Source organism: Carettochelys insculpta, chromosome 8 (genome assembly GCF_033958435.1).
Source record: "Carettochelys insculpta isolate YL-2023 chromosome 8, ASM3395843v1, whole genome shotgun sequence".
In the NCBI taxonomy this organism is placed as follows: domain Eukaryota; kingdom Metazoa; phylum Chordata; order Testudines; family Carettochelyidae; genus Carettochelys; species Carettochelys insculpta.
In genome coordinates this window covers 34,940,890-34,963,466 of record NC_134144.1, presented here as the reverse complement: position 1 = coordinate 34,963,466, position 22,577 = coordinate 34,940,890, and the positions used below count along the sequence as shown (strand labels likewise).

At 43.7% G+C, this 22,577-nt stretch overlaps 1 protein-coding gene and 1 long non-coding RNA gene across 9 annotated transcripts in view; one reads left to right on the top strand and one right to left on the bottom strand.

The window, feature by feature from the left end:
- LOC142016630 (uncharacterized) overlaps window positions 1-22,577 on the bottom strand; it is a 119,629-nt gene that overhangs the window by 72,299 nt on the left and 24,753 nt on the right. For all 4 annotated transcript variants that reach the window (XR_012646334.1, XR_012646333.1, XR_012646336.1 and 1 more), the window contains exons 2-3: window positions 16,345-16,520; window positions 11,727-11,913 (exon numbers count right to left, since the gene is read on the bottom strand). This is a non-coding gene — a long non-coding RNA (uncharacterized LOC142016630). The remainder of the gene's footprint in view (window positions 1-11,726; window positions 11,914-16,344; window positions 16,521-22,577) is intronic.
- The window catches only part of RAPGEF4 (Rap guanine nucleotide exchange factor 4), a 402,358-nt gene that overhangs the window by 374,770 nt on the left and 5,011 nt on the right, over window positions 1-22,577 (top strand). For 4 of the 5 annotated variants that reach the window (XM_075000657.1, XM_075000658.1, XM_075000656.1 and 1 more), the window contains 4 exons: window positions 2,938-3,028; window positions 10,637-10,687; window positions 11,217-11,304; window positions 11,654-11,718. In XM_075000657.1, the coding sequence (XP_074856758.1) occupies window positions 2,938-3,028; window positions 10,637-10,687; window positions 11,217-11,304; window positions 11,654-11,718 (295 nt within the window). Of the gene's footprint in view, window positions 1-2,937; window positions 3,029-5,249; window positions 5,365-10,636; window positions 10,688-11,216; window positions 11,305-11,653; window positions 11,719-22,577 lie in introns of those variants that run through there. The other variant, XM_075000659.1, reaches the window with a different exon arrangement.

Below are 22,577 nucleotides of genomic sequence, written 5' to 3'. Positions count from 1 at the left end.
ACACTAGCCCCTTCCTTTTGGAAGGGGCATGGTAATGAGTGAGTTGGGAAGATGCTTGTGAGGCGCTTCTATGAATATGCAACACTTCATTAGCATAATGACCCCCCTGGACTTTGAAAGCCCCTTCTTCCTAAAACCAAATAGGAAGAAGGGACTTTCTAAGTCCAGGAGGGGTCCTTTCGAAAGGCCCCGTCTAAACGGGCAGCACGCGATTTGAGAGCAGCACTTTCGAATCACATGTGGCCACTAATATGCTAATGAGGCATTGCATATTCCTGGAAGCACTTTATTTGCATATTCCCAACTTGCTCGTTACCGTGCCTCTTCCAAAAGGGAGAGGCTAGTGCACGTATAGCCATATTGTATTTGCCCTGTTTATTTTATTTGCTTTCACTGTACTGTACTTACGGAAAACGTAACTAAAATTTACTTACAGTTAAAATATTGGTTAATTGAGAGTTCTGGATGATAGAATGCCTGATACGAAAGTGTTTACTGTGAAATGTAGTTACATCCGGGCCAGGTGGTGGTGGGGAGGGGCACTTGCTTGGAGGTCTGATGATTCAAAGAGGGCCATGCTACCTGCTGCTGTTGTGGCATTAGGTGGGGGGGCCAGTGTCCTGGGACTATTACATTGCTGTTGAAGCCCTGCACGAGGGCAGAGGGGGCAGGCAGTGTGGTCTGGGCGGTGCTGAGGGCTGGCTGCCACAACCTCACTCCTTCTGACTGAACCCTGCCCTATCTGGGAGCACAGAGCTGCCCTCCTGCCCACCTTGCCCAGGGGCCCAGCAATTCTATCTACCCCCTTACATCCTTCAGTCTCTCCTTAGCATTAATGAAGGAGCACTCTTGTATTGGAGGCCAGGACGGATAGCATACCTAGTATTTAGGGTCTTCAGCAATGGGTATATTGTAAAGGGTCTTTATAATGAGGAAGATGGCAACTTGCACTTACTTAATTGAAAGGTCCCAAAGAGTTGGTTACAGACCACGCATGCAGGGGTCACTGAAACACAGCCATCTCTGGGTGTCTGGCAGACCCCAGGCCCATTGAATCAGGATTAAGATTCTTCTAGGGCAGGGTGGGCAAAATCAGGCCTGGGGCTAGATATGTCCCACCAAGCATTTTTCTCCTGCCTGCCCAGCTGAGTAGCAGAGGATGCGTACTTACAGCCAGCAGCATGTGTCCAGCTGCCCCTCGCCCATGTTGTTCTGTTCCTACAATTCTCCTGCTAGCTGTGCAGAAGTGGAGAGGGCAGAGGATAGCGCTAAAGTCGGGGTATTTCCCTGCCCCGTACCCCATCTCTGCACAGCAGGGATTGCGGAGAGAGAGACACACAGCAGAGCTGCTCTAGCCTGAAGCATGGATGGTGACTGACTCAGCAGTGCAGAGCAGGGGAGCGAGGAGACAACAGAGCAGGACAGATTTCCCCTTAAAGAGACAGAGGGTGGCTTTGTTCAGAAACTTATCCAGCAGCAGCCAGTGCACATACACTGTGTCACTGTCACACATAGCCAGTCTGTGCCACATACACATTGTCATATGTACACTGCAGCACACACTCAATGTGTGTCACAAAGGCTATGTCTACACGTGAAGCCAACATCGAAATAGGCTATTTTGATGAATAACGTCTACACGTCCTCCAGGGCTGGCAACGTCGATGTTCAACTTCGACGTTGCGCGGCACCACATCGAAATAGGTGCTGCGAGGGTACGTCTACACGCCAAAGTAGCACACATCGAAATAAGGGTGCCAGGCACAGCTGCAGACAGGGTCACAGGGCGGACTCAACAGCAAGCCGCTCCCTTAAAGGGCCCCTCCCACACACAGTTGCACTAAACAACACAAGATACACAGAGCTGACAACTGGTTGCAGACCCTGTGCCTGCAGCATGGATCCCCAGCTGCCGCAGAAGCAGCCAGAAGCCCTGGGCTAAGGGCTGCTGCCCACGGTGACCATAGAGCCCCGCAGGGGCTGGAGAGAGAGCATCTCTCAACCCCCCAGCTGATGGCCGCCATGGAGGACCCGGCAATTTCGACGTTGCGGGACGCGGATCGTCTACACGGTCCCTACTTCAACGTTGAACGTCGAAGTAGGGCGCTATTCCGATCCCCTCATGAGGTTAGTGACTTCGACGTCTCGCCGCCTAACGTCGAAGTTAACTTCGAAATAGTGCCCGACGCGTGTAGCCGTGACGGGTGCTATTTCGAAGTTAGTGCCGCTACTTCGAAGTAGCGTGCACGTGTAGACACAGCTAAAGTGTCTCTCACACCCAGTGTGTCTCTTTCACACTCACACTCCTTGTCTCTCTTTCTGTAGCCTCTAACCCCATCCCTTCTGCCTACTCCCCCCTACCCTCCCCTGCCCTTCCAAGGGGCCCAGAGCTAGCCCATGACCAGTACCAAAATTTGTGGAGTGGCCCCTCTGTGCAAAGTATTGCCCACCCCGTTGTTGGGTATAAACAACCTGACAGCCATCAAATACAACAGCAGTGGGAGTGCAAATCATGCCTCTCCCACTGCTTTTAGCATTCCTTGGGCCTTCACTTGGTCTGGTTTCAGGAAATGTCTCATAGCACACTTGTGGGAGACAAGGAAGTTAAAAGGCCACAGATTGGTCAAAGATGGCATCAGGTGAGAGGAAAACAGGTGGCCATTCCAGAAATGAGGGGAGAGAAGATTCCAGATGAAATTAGTCAGTATAGATACAATTATCCTTCATTTACCGAGCTTCTCATTATCTCTGAGGTTTAAACAAAACTTGGGGGTAGGGGGGAGGGTTGCAAAATGTTGTGTTCCAAGCCCACTGGTGAGGTTTTGCCAGAATGTAATCAAACTCAGGACAAAGGCTTTTATCCCACTCTAAGACCTTAGTGTTACTTCTCCTCCGATAGATGCATAACATTAGAAGTCTGACCGTCTTGTCTTTCAGCTGTAAGGAGTACAAAAATCTGAATTCCTTTTTCGCTATCATCATGGGATTAAGTAATGTTGCTGTGAGCCGCCTTTCACTGACATGGGAGGTAAGTGAGAGCTATAATCCAGTTCCTAGACCTTTGCTTGCGATTTCTGCTTTTAGGAAGCAGCTATGTCCACCCATCCATGTTACTTCTAGAATTAAGATTGAGAGGGAGGCATGCCATTCTTCAAGCCAGTGATTCAGCTCCTGAGAGGAGAGGTTACTAGGCTAAAAGCTTGGAGACATCCCACACCATTAATGAGCATTTGTGTAGCACAATGCAGAGCTGCTGTGCTTGATCTTGGTGTTTTTTTTTTTAAAAGGGAGGTGAAGAAAAAGGCAACTAATGGGAGAGACAGGAAGGAGGGCACCAGCTAAAGAGGGGTACATGACCCCTCAAGTTAATCCACCCCCATCCCACATTACTGGGAAGAGAGGGAAGCTCTTTCCGTCTCCTGCTGTGCCTGAGACTTGGGAACCACCAAGCTCCCTGGCACTTCAGCAGCAAAAGGAGAAGAACATGTGGCCACCAGGTGACCCAATGCCAGCAGCTCCTCCCACATGGCAGTACCACCGCTAGCCCTTCCACACAGCTGTGTCTTCTGGTCTTTTACAGCCCCTGTGCCGGATAGAGGTGGCAGCAGGGCTGGGGTGGTACTGGCACAGCTGCACTCCTGGGTGTTGTGTTCCCACCTTGAGCTCCTCTTGCCATTGCAGTTCCTGGGAAGCAACGAAGCAGTTGTGGTTCCTGCCATTCAGCACTGAACCACCGAGCTCTCCTGGGAACCATGGTGGTGAAAGGAGCAGGATGTGGGGCTCCCCCGAAGCCCAATGCCAACAGCTCTACTGGCACGGCTGTTCTGGTACCACGCCGAAGTCCTGCAGAGCTGAGCACTGGCGGTGGTACAGCTGTGTGGGAGGAGCTGCTGGCAGGGGGCTGTTCCTTTTCCCACTGCAGTTCCCTTCTGCAGGTGACCTTCTAGCATCTGGGGTCCCTTCTTGCCCTCCCACAAGTGGCCTAGCCGGCTCCAAAACTTCTGAAGGAATTTTTCACAAAATTTTTAGCAAACCATTTTCATTAAGATTTCCATTTTTATAGAAATATTAATGTGCGAGCTGAAAATAGAAAATGTTTGCACATGTTTCAGATGTTTTTGGATATTTTGTGAAAATGTTTGGCCTGGTTGCTTGAAGTTTGTGATACGTTACTTGTGTAGTTGAAACCAAAATATGACCTATTGCATTTAACACGCTTCTAAAACCCAGCCTGAAAATGGGGATTTGAGGTATACCAGACAGTAGCATTGTACAAAAAGACTTCAGACAAAAATCTAAATATACACCCCCATAATTGCATCCTTCGAAGTCTACACTCCTTTTTCTAAATACCAGCATGAACCTTCTCACCATTAACACTGAAGGCGTGATGAAGTCTACTTTCTAAATAACTGCCCCCGATTTCTAGCTACTATGAGGGATTGTTGGGAGTTTAAAAGAAGACAGGAGTTCTAAGCAGACAAGAGGTGGAATTTAATTTGTTGGTCTGTACAACAAACTAGAATTTACAACAGATATGGGGGATTGAGCTGAATGGGGGACAAGATAACTGCCCCTCCCCTCTAAGGAGGGCGGACTGGGACTGGGAGCTGGAAACTGTTGGCTTCTAAATAAGTTTGATATCTAGAAGCCTCTGCTGATTGGCTGAGCCTCAGTAAGGGGAGGGACTTTGAGGCAGTTCAGGGCTTTATAAAGCAGTGTCCCAGCAAACAGGTGAGCTTGCGAACAGGGAGTTTAGAGAGGTAAAGGAGAAGCAAATCCAGGACTCTTAAGTAAGAGGCTGTCTGGAGTGTGTGTTGTGTTTGGGTCTTTCTGGCTGTGGCTGTGGTGTTTTTTCTGCTCTGTGGTGTGTGGGTGTGTGTTTTTTTTTCTTCTCTCCTGCCTGCTCCCCCACCCCGCCCCATGGAGGGCGGACTGGGACTGGCAGCTGGAAACTGTTCGCTTCTAAATAAGTTTGATATCTAGAAACCTCTGCTGATTGGCTGAGGCTCAGTAAGGGGAGGGACTTTGAGGCAGTTCAGGGCTTTATAAAGCAGAGTCCAAGCAAACGGGATGGCAGGCATGGATAGTGACAGGTCTGCTGTTGTTACCTGCTCGGGATGTGCCATGTTTCTCTTCCTCCCCGAGGAAAGAAGAGATTTCGTCTGCACTAAGTGCAAGCTGGTCTGTATTTTAGAAGAAAAAATTAGAGGACTGGAGGCTCAAGTGTCTACCCTACGCTCAATCAGGCAGGATGAAGATTTCCTTGAGAGAAGGGAGCGTTTAATCTCGCAAGCATGACAGGCGGAAAAACCAGGGAGGGCGGTAAGGGATGAAGAAGAGAACTGGCAGCATGTAACTTCTAGAAGGAAAAGAATGCCGGTACATGAGTCCCCCATCAACATAGAGGTAAGTAATCACGTTCAGGCTCTCTCTACTCGTTCTGCGGTGGTGTATGCTATGGAAGGAGCCTCACAGGGAACAAATTGGAAGGGAACTGCTTCTACTGCAAGACATGGGATATGTAGTCCTAGGGGTGGGGGTTCAATGACCACCACCCCCATAAGAAAAAGACAGGTGGTGGTGGTTGGGGACTCCCTCCTAACAGGAACTGAACCATCCATCTGCCGACTGGACCTGGAATCTTGTGAGGTGTGCTGTTTACCAGGAGCTCGAATTCCGGATGTGACTGAGAGCCTTACAAAACTGCTCAAGCCTTCAGAATACTACCCCTTCGTACTTCTGCATGTGTGAACTAATGATACGGCCAAGAATGACCTTGAGTGGGTTACTGCGGATTATGTGGAGCTGGGAAGAAGGGTCAAAGAATTTGGAGCGCAAGTGGTGTTCTCGTCCATCCTTTCTGTTGAAGGGAAAGGCCTAGGTAGGGATTGTCGAATTGAGGAAGTAAATGCATGGTTACACAGGTGGTGTCAGAGAGAGGGCTTTGGATTCTTCGATCATGGGACACTGTTCCGGGCACAAGGATTATTGGGAAGAGATGGGGTCCACCTAACCAAGACAGGAAAGAGCATTTTTGCAAGTAGACTTGCAAACTTAGTGAGGAAGGCTTTAAACTAGGTTCGCTGGGGGATGGTGATGAAAACCCTAAGGGGAGAAAGGAACTTGGAGGCTGGGAGGAAATGCAAAAAGGAATGTACAACAAAAGTGGACCCCTGGTTTGAGTAGAGAGGGCAGGGACATCGACTGGTTATCTAAGGTGTTTGTACACCAATGCCAGAAGCCTGGGTAAGAAGCAGGAAGAATTAGAAGCCCTGGCCCAATCCAAGAACTATGACTTGATTGGGGTAACAGAGACTTGGTGGGATGACTTGCATGACTGGAGCGCTGTCATGAAAGGGTATAAACTGTTCAGAAAGAACAGGCAAAGGAGAAAAGGAGGAGGAGTTTTGCTGTATGTAAGAGAGCACTATGATTGCTTGGAACTCCAGTACATAGAGGGAGAAAACCCTGTTGAGAATCTATGGGTCAAGCTTAGTGGTGTAGGCAACACTGGAGATGTGGTGGCTGGTGTCTGCTACAGGCCGCCAAATCAGGATGATGAGGTAGATGAGGCTTTTTTGGACAATGAGAGAAGTTTCCTGATTGTGGGCTCTCCTTATCATGGGGGACTTTAATTACCCTGACATCTGTTGGGAGACCAATACGGCAGTACACAAACAGTCCAGGAAGTTTCTGGAGAAAGTTGGGGATTGCTTCTTGGTACAAGTGCTGAAGGACCTGACCAGAGGTCATGCTCAGCTCTATCTACTGCTTACAAACAGGGAGGAACTAATAGGGAAGGTAGAGGTGGGTGACAACCTGGGAAGCAGTGATCATGAGATGGTAGACTTCAGGATCCTGACCAAAGGAAGGAGAGAGCAGTAAATTACACACCTTGGACTTCAGAAAAGCAGACTTTGACTCCTTCAGGAACCTGATGGGCAGAATCCCCTGGGATGCTACCATGAAGGAAAAAGGAGGCCAGGAAAACCGGCAGTATTTTAAGGAAGCCCTATTGAAGGGGCAGGAAGAAACCATCCTGATGTGCAGCAAGAGACGTAAATATGGTAGGAGACCAGACTGGCTTACTGGGGAAATACTTGGAAAACTTAGGCACAAAAAGGAAGCTTACAAAAAGTGGAAACTTGGATAGATGTCTAGGGAGGGATATAAATGTATAGCTCAAGACTGAAGGGCAGTTAAAAGGAAGGCAAAAGCGCAACTGGAATTGCGACTTGCGAGGAATGTGAAGGATAACAAGAAAAGTTTCTACAGGCATGTTAGCAAGAAGAACGTGATCAGAGAGGGCGTGGGGCCCCTACTGGCTGAGGGAGGTAACCCAATGACAGATGATGTAGGGAAAGGTGAAGTACTCAATGCTTTCTTTGCCTCTGTCTTCACGGATGAGGACAGCTCCCAGAGTAATGGGATAAGTAATGCACTGTGGGATGAAGATGGACAGCCTTTGGTGGGGAAGGAACAGGTTAGGAGCTATCCAAAAAGGTAAACCTACATAAATCCATGGGCCCAGACCTAATTCATCCGAGAGTTCTGAGGGGGTTGGCCTATGTCATTGACAAGCCCTTGGCCATTATCTTTGAAAAATCGTGGGGATCAGGACAGATCCCAGATGATTGGAAAAAGGCAAATGTAATGCTAATCTTTAAAAAAGGGAAGAAGGATGATCCAGGGAACTACAGGCCGGTCAGTCTTACATCAGTCCCTGGAAAAATCATGGAGGAGCTCCTCAAGGAAGTCATTTTGAAGCACTTGGAGGAGGGGAAAGTGATCAGGAATAGTCAGCATGGATTCATGAAGGGCAAGTCATGCCTGACCAATCTGATTAGTTTCTACGATGAGATAACTGGCTCTGTGGATAGGGGAAAATCAATGGATGTGATTTATCTTGACTTTAGCAAAACTTTTGATACAGTCTCCCACAGTGTTCTTGTCAGCACATTAAAGGAATGTGGATTGGATACATAGACAGTAAGATGGATAGAAAGCTGGCTAGAAGGTCAGGCCCAGCGGGTAGTGATCAACAGCTCAATGTCAGGATGGCGGATGGTTTCTAGTGGAGTGCCCCAAGGTTCGGTTCTGGGTCCTGTTCTGTTCAACATATTTATCAATGACCTGGATGAGGGGTTGGATTGCACCTTCAGCAAGTTTGTGGATGACACTAAGCTAGGGGGAGAGGTAGATAAGCTGGAGGGTACGAATAGGGTCCAGAGTGACATAGACAGATTGGAAGACTGGGCCACAAGAAATCTGATGAGGTTCAATAAGGAAAAGTGTAGAGTCCTGCACTTGGCCTGGAAGAATCCCAAGCATTGTTACAGACTGGGGTCCGACTGTCTTAGTAGTAGTTCTGCAGAAAAGGACCTGGGAGTTGTAGTGGACAAAAAGCTGGACATGAGTCAAAAGTGTACCATTGTAGCCAAGAAGGCTAATGGCATATTAGGTTGCATCAAGACGAGCATTGCCAGTAGATCCAGAGAAGTGTTTATTCCTCATTATTCGGCTTTGGTGAGGCCGCATCTGGAGTACTGTGTCCCGTTCTGGGCCCCCAATTATAGGAAGGATGTGGATACGCTGGAGAGGGTCCAGCGGAGGGCGACCAATATAATTAGGGGGCTGGAGCATATGACCTATGAAGAGAGGTTGAGGGAATTAGGTATGTTTAGTCTGCAGAAGAGAAGACTGAGGGGGGATTTGATAACAGCCTTCAACTTACTGAAGGGAGGTTGCAAAGAACTTGGAGAGAGGCTGTTCACAGTGGTCGCAGATGGCGGAACACGGAGCAATGGTCTCAAGTTGCAGTTGGGAAGGTCCAGGTTAAACATTAGGAAAAACTTTTTCACTAGGAGGGTGGTGAAGCATTGGAATGGTCTACCTAGGGAAGTAGTGGGGTCTCCATCCCTGGAGGTGTTTAAGATTCGTCTCAACAGAGCCCTGGCTGGGCTGATCTTATGGGATTTCGTCCTGCCTTGGGCAGGGGGTTGGACTTGATGGCTTCTTAGGTCTCTTCCAGCTCTATTGTTCTGTGATTCTATGATAATGTATTCAGATAAAGGTTTTCATACTGTTTTGACTAGCATAGCAGTGAGGTTTATCAAGATATAATGAAGGGTATATCTTCATTACAGGGAAGATCAACCCTGTTGTGGTTGATCTTCCAGAGTTTGATTTAATGTGTTTAGTGAAGATAAGCTAAATTGAATTTACAGGGCACCCCTGTTGATGGTGTTACTCCCACCCCCGCAAAAGAAGTATGGGAAGTCAACTGGAGTACAAGCTCCCATTGACCTCCCTTAGTGGAGACAGCACAGAAGCCCAAATTAAGGTACATCAACCCTAGCTGTCTAATTAACATAGCTGGAATTACATACCTTAATACGACCTTCCCCTATAGTGTAGACCTGCCCTAAGAGTATCTCCACCATTTTGATCCAGGATATATATTGTGAACAGCATTAAAAATACATGTTTATAATCTCATTTTTAACCAATGTTCATGTGCAGGTATGTCAGTCACATGCACAAATCACGTATTTGCAGGTGCATACGACCACTTCGTTCACAAATACTTAATTTGTATGCACATGGAAAATAGCACACAGTGGTTCCTGTGCATCATTACAAATGAGGCCTTGCAGTGGTATTCTGTCTTGTTATATTATGTTTGTTAAATATAGGAAATAATATAGTGCAGAATTGACTTTAAGGCAGCATTTCTTTATGCTTATGATGCCTGTTATATGGTGTCCTGTGATTTGATGAAAACGGTATTCGGATTTGTAGTGCAAATCAGAAAGTTGATGTGTTTTAATTTGACATGTGAAAGTTACTTAGATCTTTGAAGCTATCTTGTTTACATACCAGTTATATACTTCCAGTAAATTTTCTCAACATTTCCAGTATAATGTTAGATAGTAAGTAACTATTTCATAATGTTCCTCCTTATTCTTTATTCACTGTGATGACACTAACAACAGTTCATTTTCAGTGTCTAGTATAAACTGAGGAGTTATTAATTAACTTAAGCGCAAACAAATGAACACTGACCCTTGTATGCCAAGTATATCAACAATTTGTGTAATAGTTGATGATATGTTTGCAATAACAGTATCTCCTGGAAATGCCCAGATGTGGTTTGACTGACTTATGAATGTGGCATAAGACATATGGTAATTTATGTAAATGATCCATCTGAAATAATACTACCCAAGGTGTTTTTTGTAAATTGCTTTGGTTCAAACAGGCTGTCATTAAGGATGGGTCTGAATTTGAACTGAATTAAACTTTTAGTTGCACTATAGATCCAGATCTGAAGGTGAATTACTTGGCTGCAATATGTCACTGTAATGGGCAATTCAGTGTCTGAATGTGAACACTTCAAACTGGGTAACTTCAGGTTTGGATTCAAATCAGGATCCAGGTTTTGTGGCTCAATCCCATCTCTATTTATAATCTGGTTGCTAGGAGATGTGCTGTGTTTTAAATTACCACATTGTTCCAAAAAGAACAGTTTTTTTTCCTGGTTTCGGGGTGTTTACAAGAAACATACAGTAAAATGATTATACTTGATGCAGATTGTATTTAACACGGTCTTCTGTTTTTATTTTATTAACAGAAACTTCCAAGCAAGTTCAAGAAGATCTATGCAGAGTTTGAAAGCTTAATGGTAAATGGCAATAGATTCTTTTATTCTGTGCACAATAAGTACTGATTCTGTTTCTCAGTAACTGATTTGTATTCTTCAATTCTGAACAGTTTATATGGCCTTGTTTGAATTTAAGAAGTTTATGATCCCATTTTAATAGTGTTAAAACAAGCATGTATGACTAATAAATTATACTGTTAGGAATCTACTCAGACAGAACATTTGTGCCGCTTGAGATCAATCAGGGAAAACTCAAAAAAGCTTTGTAACATATTTTCCCATTGTACATATTTTCTAACATAGATTTTTTTTTTCATCCTGGTGTCTGCAAATCCATTAGAGGGGGAAAAATGTGAGGTTTCTATAAAAAGAAGTGTTTTGTAACCACACATATCTTGCCATTTAATAGGAAACCTGTTTTGAAGCTGCTCTTGTTAAAGCCTCAAGACAAAGTAATTGCATTTAATAAATGCCATGGCTTTAAATGAAGCTATACAGTCTTTGCTTCTTGGTTGGTGCTAATAATTATCTGATCTCTCCTTTTTTAAAGGATCCATCAAGAAACCACAGGGCCTACAGGCTTATTGTAGCTAAACTGGACCCTCCTATAATTCCCTTCATGCCCTTACTTATAAAAGGTAATCTAGAAAATCTACCAGTCTTATTCATGTGAAAGGTAGTTGCCAAATATTTGGAGAAGGAAAGGCAGTAAGAGAAAGTAAAAATAAATCTCAGTGGAAGGTGCAATCTTCTTTTCCATGAAAATACCATGACATGGAGAAAGGGGAAGGAGTTTTCAGTGAATCTGAACGTCAGACTCAAGTTGTACTATCTTTAGTCAGAAATCTTTCAGTTGCACTCTAACAAAAGAAGTGTGTGTGTTTTTAATAATTAAATGGTATGACTGTTGTAACTGAAGAGATACAATGCTGTTTTGTATGTCATGATTCAATCAGTTATAAGATTGTTGCTTTCATTTCTATGCAGACATGACGTTTACTCATGAGGGGAACAAGACATTCACTGACAATCTAGTAAATTTCGAAAAAATGGTACGTACAGTGTGTTCCCAACTGTGGTTGTATGACGAGATTTACTGTGATGCAGAAGAGAACTGATGGTTTTGTATAAAAGAGGTCTGGGTACTAAATAGGTACAGAAACTTCATTTTCTTCTGAAAACTGAGTTATGCTGTTGCTCCTTTGAGGTGCAGTAGCAAATTTCCAGGCATGGTAGCTCTTTCCCTCCTGTTACAAGGGAAATGAATAACACAAAGTCATGGTTATGTTCCAGGATAATTTATGTATTTACAAATGTACACAAGTTCTGTTTGCCTAAAACAGAAGTGGCAATAACCGCATGCAGGCAATTTCCTTTTGCAGGAATCTCAGCTAAGGGACATTTTGCTGCTACCGAGAAGTGGGGGTTTCATTATTGTCTATGTTAGCTCTTCAGGGTATATCTTCACTTCAGAGTGAACTCATGTGATAAGGCCTAACACCAGTGTAAGTTGCCACATGGCAAGACCCTCCCTAACTTACTGTGTACTCCCTTCTACTGCGCTCTGCACTGTATGCTGTTCAGACTTGTGGTGGCATAGCCAATGGTTCTGCAGTAAGGTGAGGTACTCTACGATTTTTTCCAAGTGACTTGTGGTGGAACTTCTCTGTCCTTTGAACATTTGGGAGAATCGTGGGAAGGCACTTGAGGAATAGTGAGTGTGCTCACTGCAGTGTGAACAGCTCTTGACCCAACTGAAAGTATCACTCAGACTTTAGCCTCCAGCTCCAGCCAAGCCAGCTTGCTTGTGTTAAAAGCACCACTAAATTCAGGTGACTGGTTCAGTTTGGGGTGAAGAATTCTTAGAGGCAAGGCCCAAGCAACTAACCTAAGAGTTAGTTCTGCAGTGATGACATACCCAGCTGCAGACTAGTACTATTTGTTCCTTCTCCTATTTCAGCCCTCAGCTTTCCTCTTGGGAAAGAGCTGTTTGGCCATGACTACAGTTTCATTAGGCAGGCACAGGTACTGTCTCTGCTTTGTAAAATTGCTGTGCAATACACAGGCACCTGAGACGGATTTGCCTGGAGCTGGCTTCTGGTCAGTCCGCAGTCTGACAAAAGAAAGTGCTTAACTGCCACAATCCCCTTAGTGATAATGTGGGTGTGGTTACTATATGGTATCTCTACATTTAGGATAGGGGTGGGCAAAATGTGGCCTACAGGTCAGGTCCAGCCCACCAAGCCTCTGGATCTGGCCCTCTGGAACCCTCAGGAAAGTTCCCTGCCTGCTGCAGCTGCTGAGGCCATGTGCATCTTTGTGCTGCACGCCCCTTGCTACGCGGGAGAGGGGGAGACTTTGCATGCTGCCCTAACCCCCAGCATAAGCCTTGCAGCAGCTCCCACTGGCTGTAAACTGGAGTCAAGGAGGAGATAAAAGAAACTGGGAGAGGAGGAGGCACATTTTTAATAGACAGGAGAGAGAGACCAGACTGGTGCACCACTTTAAAAGGCTGTGAACAGGGAACATCCATGGGAAGAAAAAATGGTGATTTGTGCTTTTAGTGCGTGCATTGAAAAATCCTAGTGTGGGCAAGGCAAGTTGTGGTTTCTACATGTATTGTCAGGTCATAGAAATGAGGGGAAGGCTATCTTCTATCTCTGTCTTTCAACTCATGTTACAACTACAACTGCCTGATCACATTAGCTGCTATGTTTTAGATAACACAGGCTAAAAATATACCTTTTTTCCCTAGTGAAAATAAAGCCATGCAATTACATTCTACTGCCTAAATTCTGTTCTCATTTACAATGGTATGAAGTCTGAACACCACCATTGTAAATATTCTGCTACTTCTATACAGTTTTAGATAGGAACCAAAACCCAGGCAGTGGTACATTTTTCTCCAGGAACCATGTCGAAGCAGTATGTCATTTCTATCTATTTGTTCCACTGACTGACGGTGCTGGCAGATATAGTTATCTCGAGTTGTTTCTGGTAGTTAGGAATGATTGATCAGTCCTGAATTTTTTCATGCTTCTTATGATTCAGTCTGATTATGAGATTTCTAGTTTTGTTCTTCTTACAAATAAAAAAATCTCGTGAGGATCCCTACTGAAATTCTTGTTTAATTCCAAAAAGGGCATTCCTCTTTTTCAACCATAACCACATCACTGTTACTGAAAGCAAAATTTGGCCCTCTGTAAGGTGGATTGATTTAAATCAAGGCAATTTAAATCATTAATTTAATTCATGATGAAAATCACCCAAAATCATTGATTTTAATCAAGTTATGAAAAAAGCTAAGACTGACTGTGCTTAGAATGCCCTTAATTTTTGAGTGAGCCCCATTGAACTCACTAGTATTTTTGTTTTTTGAGAAATTAAGTATAGAATGAGGTCCCCTTGGGAAATCTGAGTTATGCTGATGTAAAATAAGGAACAGACCTATGGCATGTAATATAAAATAAGAAAATGACACTCAGTGGCAACTAGCAACTCTAGATTTCTCTTACTGCAGCTTTCTGTATTGTTTGAGTTACAGATTCTTAGCCTAATTAACTAATTAAACAGACCATAAGGATTAGCTAAATTAAAATGTCTTTTCTAGCAACATCCAGCACAGCAAAAAGCTTGGGAATTTAGCTGTCAAATCACACTTATACTAAAAGGCATAGAGAGAGTATTGAGGATTGATGCATTAAGTTACTAACCAGGTTATCTACTCTGCCATATTCATATCTTCATCCACATCATTATCTCCCAATAAGCAGTTTTCCTTGTGATGTTTCTTTCTTCCAATTAAGCCCCGTATCTTCTTGCATTGCTCACACTAGTCATGTTTTCCTTTTTTACCCAGGGAACGAATTTCCTCAAAATGTTCCCTGATATTCCCTCTCTTACACCCAGAAGCCAGGAAACTTCTTCTGTGGCAAAATATAGGTAGCTGTATGTGTGCTGAATAATGTCTTTCCTTTTTCTTTCCACTCCACTCCACTCCACTTTTTCTTTTGTGTGCTGCCTCCATCCTTTCCTCTATATATTATCTCTGTGTATTTAATGTGTTAACTAACTCCTCTGCTGTGCTTGGACCAGCTTCATCACCACATAACCACAGGAAAAAAAAACCAGTCCTGTCCAGCTTGTCCTTCTTTATACACGTTACTTTTCAGTCTGCTGAGAAACAGAATTGAAAGCCTAGAACTTTAAAGAAGCAAGAGCTAGTTGTAGAGCCTTTCATTCATTTTTAGCATTGTAGCATTTTTGTGATGAGATTTAATTTTAACTGTTAATTTAGTATTTTATTGATAATTCTTAAAAGAATTAAAAACGTTTTTTTTAAAATTTTTTTAAATCATCAATTTTTATCCACACCGGCCCTCTGTAGCCTCACCAAAGAGTTTCAGTTCCTACAGCTGATAGGTTGTTGACAGCTATCTGCTTGTAATTGGCCACCAGACTGGGAATGGCTCCAAGCAGGATTAATGACATCCCTTCAACTAATACAGCTTTCTTAATCACTTTCATCTCTCATTAATGTTTCAGCTCTATTTAAAAAAAAAAAGTAGATGCTTTTTTAGACTTGAATTATTTTCTCAAAAGTTTAATGCACTAACCACAGCCTGCTCTCTGTGCACCTTTGTAATCCCATTATAGGAAGCTGTGAAGGGGCAGCAGATAGCAGGAACTGGAACTAGCCCCTGGTTTATGAGGGCATGAGCAGTGTTTCTGTCAGTAATTCGATGTTTGAACTATTAGCATACCAGTAGCATTGCTAGTGCCTGATAGACTTTGTCTTCACTGTCAGAAAGGTCTATTTTTGCAGTAACTACCATGTAATTGCTATCTTGCTGAAAATCTTCGAGAAAAAGTAAAGCATAGCTAGACCAGATCAGTATGGTATCCTCTGTGCAGATTTTATCTCACCTAACTACACTGCAGTAAAACTGCCTCTGCCTTACTTCCACTAGGGCTTTTACATACCACACATTAGCTATAGTACTGTGAAAACATACCTTTTTTGACCGTGAAGACAGAGCTATGATCATGAGGATGGAGCGAGGAATTGTTAAGCTCATGAAGTTGTAAAAGGGCCTCTGTGGAAGGTCGAGAACACACAGTTTGGGAGCTTCAGGAAGGTAAAGCAAAGAGGAAGGTGGCAAAGAGGATCACAGTAGTCTACAGATGCAACAATTGGGCACCTTGCATACGTTTTATCCTTCAGCTCCAGAAACAAACCTCTACAATTTGAGGCAAAGGAGAAGTCCTGTAGCTGCTAGCAGCAGCACTTCCGGCATACAGCCTGTGGGTTAGGCACTAGAGTGCAACATGCAACCTATGAAGCCAGTACATAACAGTACCTGTACATTTTAAACAGTTTCACAGGATATTTTAAAGTGTTGTTCTGTGGGAGGTTCCTGGGGCTAGCTCTCCATCTGGAGCTGCTATAGTCCATACCACAGGTGTGTTCCAAAATGAACTCAAACATGGGTCTTTATCTTTTCCCTCACATTTCCATTATTTACCACCCTTTCCTCCCACTCCCTCCATAACCCAAGTACACGTGTCTGTCATTGCAACATCATGTCTTCACAAGGGAAGGCAGTGGAATTTCCTTTGGGAATTATGTCAACACTTTTCCTTAAATCATCTGGTAGAGTGATCAGGACTCAATTTACCTGGCAGCCTCTGTACATTCTGCTTCCTGGTATGTCACAAAAGTGGCACCTGCAGAGGGACTAGAAGTTGCTGGATGGCAGGGAAACATAGGGCCCTCCTTCCTAAGGCACCACAAGACAGTGCCACAAGGCCATGAAGCTGGTCACTGATTCTTCTTTTATTACGTCTCTTCACCCTTGAGGTGTGAAATGAGGATTAGAGAATTTGTGCATATTAGTTTTCAGGTTTTATGGTTATGAACAAAAGGGATTTCACATTCTGATCCTTATGCAAAAAAAGGGCAAACATTCTTTCATTTTTGGAACATAAAGCTCATGCAGAAAGTCTGTGACTAAAGCTCCTAGTAGTTTTCTATGGTATTTATGAATATTTATAACATTTAGAAGCCAAGGGTAGGAATGGATTAGGAGATAATATTCTGGCCTGCTGCCACTCTTCTCAGCAGCAAAAAACTTGAAACAGTATTGTTGTGTATATATAGCATGCGGATAGCAGCAGTTCTGTTACATGGTTGGTTCTGTTTCAGATGGTTCCATATTTTGGTTTATATGGCCTTTCTTATCATGGTGAGTAAACAGAGGCAAATTTTTGGAGATAGTCCTGAGATAGTCCCAAGATGAAGAGAAGTTTAAGGTGCTAAGAACTGAACTTCTCTATTAATGTTTGCTCAGTCATACAGTCCTTCATCTACATGTCGCAAAACTGTAGTATTAATGGATCAAAAGGTGTGAACTGAACGCCTCAGTTCAAGCTCATAAAGAAAAAACAGATTTATTTTGCCAATGCCTAGCAAATGTTTTTTCTTTATGAGCTTGAACTGAGGTGTTCAGTTCACACCTTTTGCGTCAGTGCTTGTAGATTGCATAGGCCATATAAAGAGCTATGAGACTAGGGCTTTTTGTAGGGTGTATGGTGTGCTTCTGGGGTCATCTGATTGAGTTGAAGTAACATAGTCTGCTGGAAGAATTGTTCTCCTACATCCACATTATTCAATGGTAACTCACACTTCCCAAAAAGAATCCTTGCTGTTGCATCAGTGCAGCCTTCTGAATGAAAAGGATTTGATGAGCCACACATAACCTCTCCTTAGAATGGAATCCTTCAGACAGATCAGCCAGGGAAGATACTTCCATCCCAACAAAGAGACTAAATGCACAACTTCCATTTTCCTAACTTTGGAGTGTCCGTAATGTAAGCAGCTTAAAACAGTTAGAACTTTTGGAAGCTTATGTTTCTAATTTCTTTCATCTTTCTGAACTGCATCAACATCTTAATCCCAAATTTTACTGCAATGTAGAGAATATCCTTGAAATAAATTACATGAGGTGAAAAAGTTTCAGGGATGCATCTGTCTTACCGAAGATAAGATTCTCAACCATAACCAATCTAAAACTAATCAAACTTCAGAGAAGTTTGAATATAGTTCTAGATCCAGACTTCATGGCTCAGTGCTAATTTTTTGTGAACTGAGGTTTGAAACATGACGATTTGTAAATATAGAAAGATGAAGCTGTATGTTTCCAACACTCACTCACCAAACATACAGGGTGCCTCAAGCAATTTTAACCAACATCTTGAAAGACAGAACTTTCAGAGGTGCCTCCCTTAAAAGTAGTACTTCTGGAAGCTGCATCAGTATCTTAGTCTGCCAGCCTTCTCCTGGAAGTACTTATTTTAAGGAAGTATTTTCTGAAATAGTATGATCAAAACAACCACCTCAATAGTATATGGGCCAAAACTACATGGATTCCACAGAAGTACATGACAATTGTTTTCAAAGCATACTCAGTTTTTTCCAGTTTGATGACATTAAACGTCCAGGCTTGATCCCAGAAAGCACTGTGCATCCTGGTCCAACGCAGTGTTCAAATATATCTTTGCTATTAAGCATTTCAGTAGCCCTGGTGAAGTTAGTTGGACTGCTCACGTGCTTGATGTTCAGCACATGCAAGAGAATTTACAGCATTGGAACCTTAGATTGTAAACTGTAGGGTTATGTACAGACTAGAGGGTTTTGTCAACAAAATAGCTGTTTTGTCAACAAAACCCGTGGAGTATCCAGATGCCCAAGGGCGTTCTGTTAATAGTAAGTCAACAGAATGCAGCACTTTTGTTATCAGCTGTACCCTGCTCACGAGGAGGAAGAATGCCTCTGTCGACAGAGGTATGTTGACAAAAAGCCAGTCTGGACATTCTGGGGGGTCCTTTCTGTTGACAGAAGGGACTGCCAGGACATCGGGCAACCCTGTCTGCTGTACTTCTAGTTGGCTGTTTTGCCAATAGAGCAGCCAGGCAGTTTGACTGATCCATGTCGATGCAGCAGATGGCTCTTTTGATCTGCTTGGACGGTCTGGCCATGATCTGTCGATCGAAGTTTTGTTGCAAGATATCTTTTGATGAAAACTTCTGCAGACAAATCCTTCTAGTCTAGACATACCCTAGGAAAATAACATTTAGACCTGTAGAACTAGACAAGTAATAAGAATGACTTGAAGAGTATAAAAAGAGCTAAGGTAATGTAGTGGTAAAATTACTTTTTACTTGGGAGCGCCATATTTGTTTACTTGTGCATCTTGTTTAGATAGATATTATTAAAAGGAAAGAAAAAAAAAAAAGGCAAGCAAACCTAGGACAGCATGCCCCAAACATTGGACACTATCTCAAGCTAGTTACCTATCATGTAGGTATTAGATTTCTCAGTCGTGGCAGTCTTGGTATTCTTTACATGCTGCATTAAAATGTCTGAGATTACTCCATTCATGTGTATGAGAAGTGTCAGCTATAAGCCTGTTCTGCAGTAGTGCTTACCATTTTTCTCTGAGCTGTTGTGTTGAGCTGTTTTATTTTCACATAAAAGCCTAATCTGTGTTTTGTTTTGTTTTGTTTTTTTGAGGCAGACAAATTTAACCAGACAAATTCTCTCACTACTAACTAGTTGGAAATAAGCTATTTTATTGCATGGGTTTATAATTTTCCTGATAATCTTAATTTCCTGTGTGTGTAAAACAGCCTGGTGAGAATATACTTTAGAAATATGTGAGAACATGTTTTAACAAGTTAAATGTGTTGGAACACATGTATACACTTGAGACTTCCCTTACTCCTTTTTCTTAATTTAAATATGTGAATTAAACCACAAGCTTTCGTGCCTAAATCAACACCCCCCCCACCCCCAGAATGGAATTTCAGATTTACTCCTGAAGCTGTAATATCAGAGCTTTTTTTTCCTGCCAGAATGCTGCAGAATGGCATTCTGGCACCTTTTTTCATGCTGCAGCAATTGTGAAAGGTGGCTGGGCTACACTCCCTATTCACTGCCATGTGCAGCAGCAAATGGGGCAGCAAGGGGTGGCGAAATGCAGTTCTCTAGTAAAGAGGGCATTCAGTTGGGGTGGGGAGTACCTGACTGTGGGGAAGGGGGAGGGCATTCAGTTGGGTGGGGGGGGATGCTGGGGGTGGGGGCTGGTTCTGAGGGTGCCTGGCTCTGGGAGATGGCATTCATTTAGAGCAGAGAGAGGGGGTGGGGTGGGGTGGAGCTAATCCTGTGGGTGGTTTCGGGCTGTGGGGATGCTGGGGGTTAAAGCCTGGTGACAGGTTGGGGTGGCATGGTTTGCAGCATGAGTTCCAGCACCCTTTTTCTTAGAAATAAAGGACTGTGTAATATAATTGCTACTTTGCTCAGTCAGGAGAAGATTACATATCAGGTGACAGTTTGTAGAGTGAGTTCCGTTGAGATTGCTGAATTAACTTTGAATTTCCTCATGCATTTTTGTTTAACCAACAGCTACTCTATTCTGAAACAAAAAGCAGTCAAGTAGCACTTTAAAGACTAGCAAAATAGTTTATTAGGTGAGCTTTCGTGGGACAGACCCACTTCTTCAGACCATAGCCAGACCAGAACAGACTCAATATTTAAGACACAGAGAACCAAAAACAGTAAGCAAGGAGGACAAATCAGAAAAAGATAATCAAGGTGGGCAAATCAGAGAGTGGAGGGGTGGGGGGGAAGATCAAGAATTAGATTGAGTCAAGTATGCAGATGAGCCCCTATAGTGACTCAGAAAGTTCCCATCACGATTTAAACCATGTGTTAATGTTCCGAATTTGAATATAAATGTCAGTTCGTCCACTTCTCTTTCTAAAACGGAGCGATAATTTCTCTTCAGTAACACACATACCTTGAGGTCATTGACAGAATGCCCCATTCCATTAAAATGTTGACTAACTGGTTTGTGGATCTGGAGTGTTTTGATGTCTGTTTTATGCCCGTTGACCCTTTGTCTAAGGGAGTTAGAAGTCTGTCCAATATACAAAGCATCTGGGCATTGTTGGCACATGATGGCATATACGATGTTAGTAGAGGAGCATGAGAAAGTGCCTGTGATTCTGTGAGTAACCTGGTTAGGTCCAGTGATGGTATTTCCAGAGAAGATATGTGGACAAAGCTGGCAGCAGGCTTTGTTGCAGGGAAAGGTTCCAGGACTGGTGTTCCTGGGGTATAGACTGTGGCTGTTAGTGAGGATCCTCATGAGGTTGGGAGGTTGTCTGTAGGAGAGAACAGGCATGTCACCCAGGGCCTTCTGGAGTGTAGCATCCTGATTAAGAATAGGTTGTAGGTCTTTAATAATTCGTTGCAGTGGTCTGAGTTGGGGGCTGTAAGTGATGACCAGTGGTGTTCTGTTCTTGGCTTTTTTGGGCCGATCTTGGAGTAGCTGGTCTCTGGGTATGCATCTGGCCCTGTCGATTTGTTTTTTTACTTCTCCTGGTGGGTAATTCAGGTTTATGAATATTTGGTAAAGTTCTTGTAGTTTTAGGTCTCTGTCAGTTGGATCAGAGCAAATGCAATTGTACCTAAGAGCTTGACTGTAAACAATGGATCTAGTCACGTGTGCAGGATGGAAACTAGAAGGGTGTAGATCACTATAGCGATCAGTAGGTTTTCGGTACAGTGTGGTACTGATCAGGCCATCCTTGATTAGTACTGTAGTGTCCAGGAAATGTATCTCTTGCATGTTGTAATCGAGGCACAAGTTGATGGTGGGGTGTAGATTGTTAAAGTCTCTGTGAAATTCTTCTAGAGCCTCTGTACCATGGGTCCAAATCATAAAGATGTCATCAATGTATCTTAAGTAGAGGAGTGGTAATAGGGGACGAGAGCTGAGGAATCGTTGTTTCAGGTCAGCCATAAATATATTAGCATATTGTGGGGCCATGCGGGTGCCCATAGCAGTTCCACTAATCTGGAGGTATAAATTGTCCCCAAAACGGAAATGATTGTGTGTGAGAACAAAGTTACAGAGGTCAGACACCAGATTGGCTGTGGTGGCATCAGGGATGGTGTTCCTGATTGCTTGTAATCCGTCTTTATGTGGAATATTAGTGTACAGAGCCTCTACATCCATTGTGGCAAGGATGGCGTTATCAGGAACTTTTCCAATGTTTTGTAATTTCCTCAGGAAGTCAGTGGTATCTCGGATATAGCTGGGAGCGTTGGTGGCATAGGGTTTGAGGAGGGAGTCCACGTAACTGGATAGTCCAGTGGTAAGGGTGGCAATACCTGAAATGATAGGGCATCCAGGGTTTCCAGGTTTGTGGATTTTGGGAAGTAAATAGAATAATCCAGGCTGCGGTTCAGATGGTGTGTCTGAGTTAATGAGGTCCCAAGTAGCAGCAGGGAGTTCCTTCAGTAGTTGTTGTAATTTCCTTTGGAATTCCAAAGTGGGATCAGCAGAGAGAGGTCTGTAAAATGTGGTGTTGGAGAGTTGTCTGGCTGCCTCCTGTTCATAGTCTGACTTATTCATGATGACAACAGCACCCTCTTTGTCAGCTGGTTTGATTATGATGTCTTGGTTATTTTTGAGACTCTGGACAGCATAGCGTTCAGCATAGTTGAGATTAAACATTACTGTAAAATGGCACTTTTTTGCTTATAAGATCTACTCCCTGGCTACAGTTGCACTACAGCGATCTGTCGACTGAAGTCACTGTCGGAAGAGATTTCCCAACAAAACTTCTGTTGACAGAGTGCAGCCGCACACAAAAGCCAATTGGGAGAGTGCTCAGCTTTGTCGACAAAGCAGCCAGACTGCCCGGCTGCTCTCTCGGCAAAACATGCACCCGGAAGCACAGCAGACAGGGCTGCCCATTGTTGTGGATGCCCTGTCTGTCAAGAGAGGTGCCTCCCCTTCCTCCCAGAGCGGCCACACAACCTTTTTGTCAACAGACTCTGTCA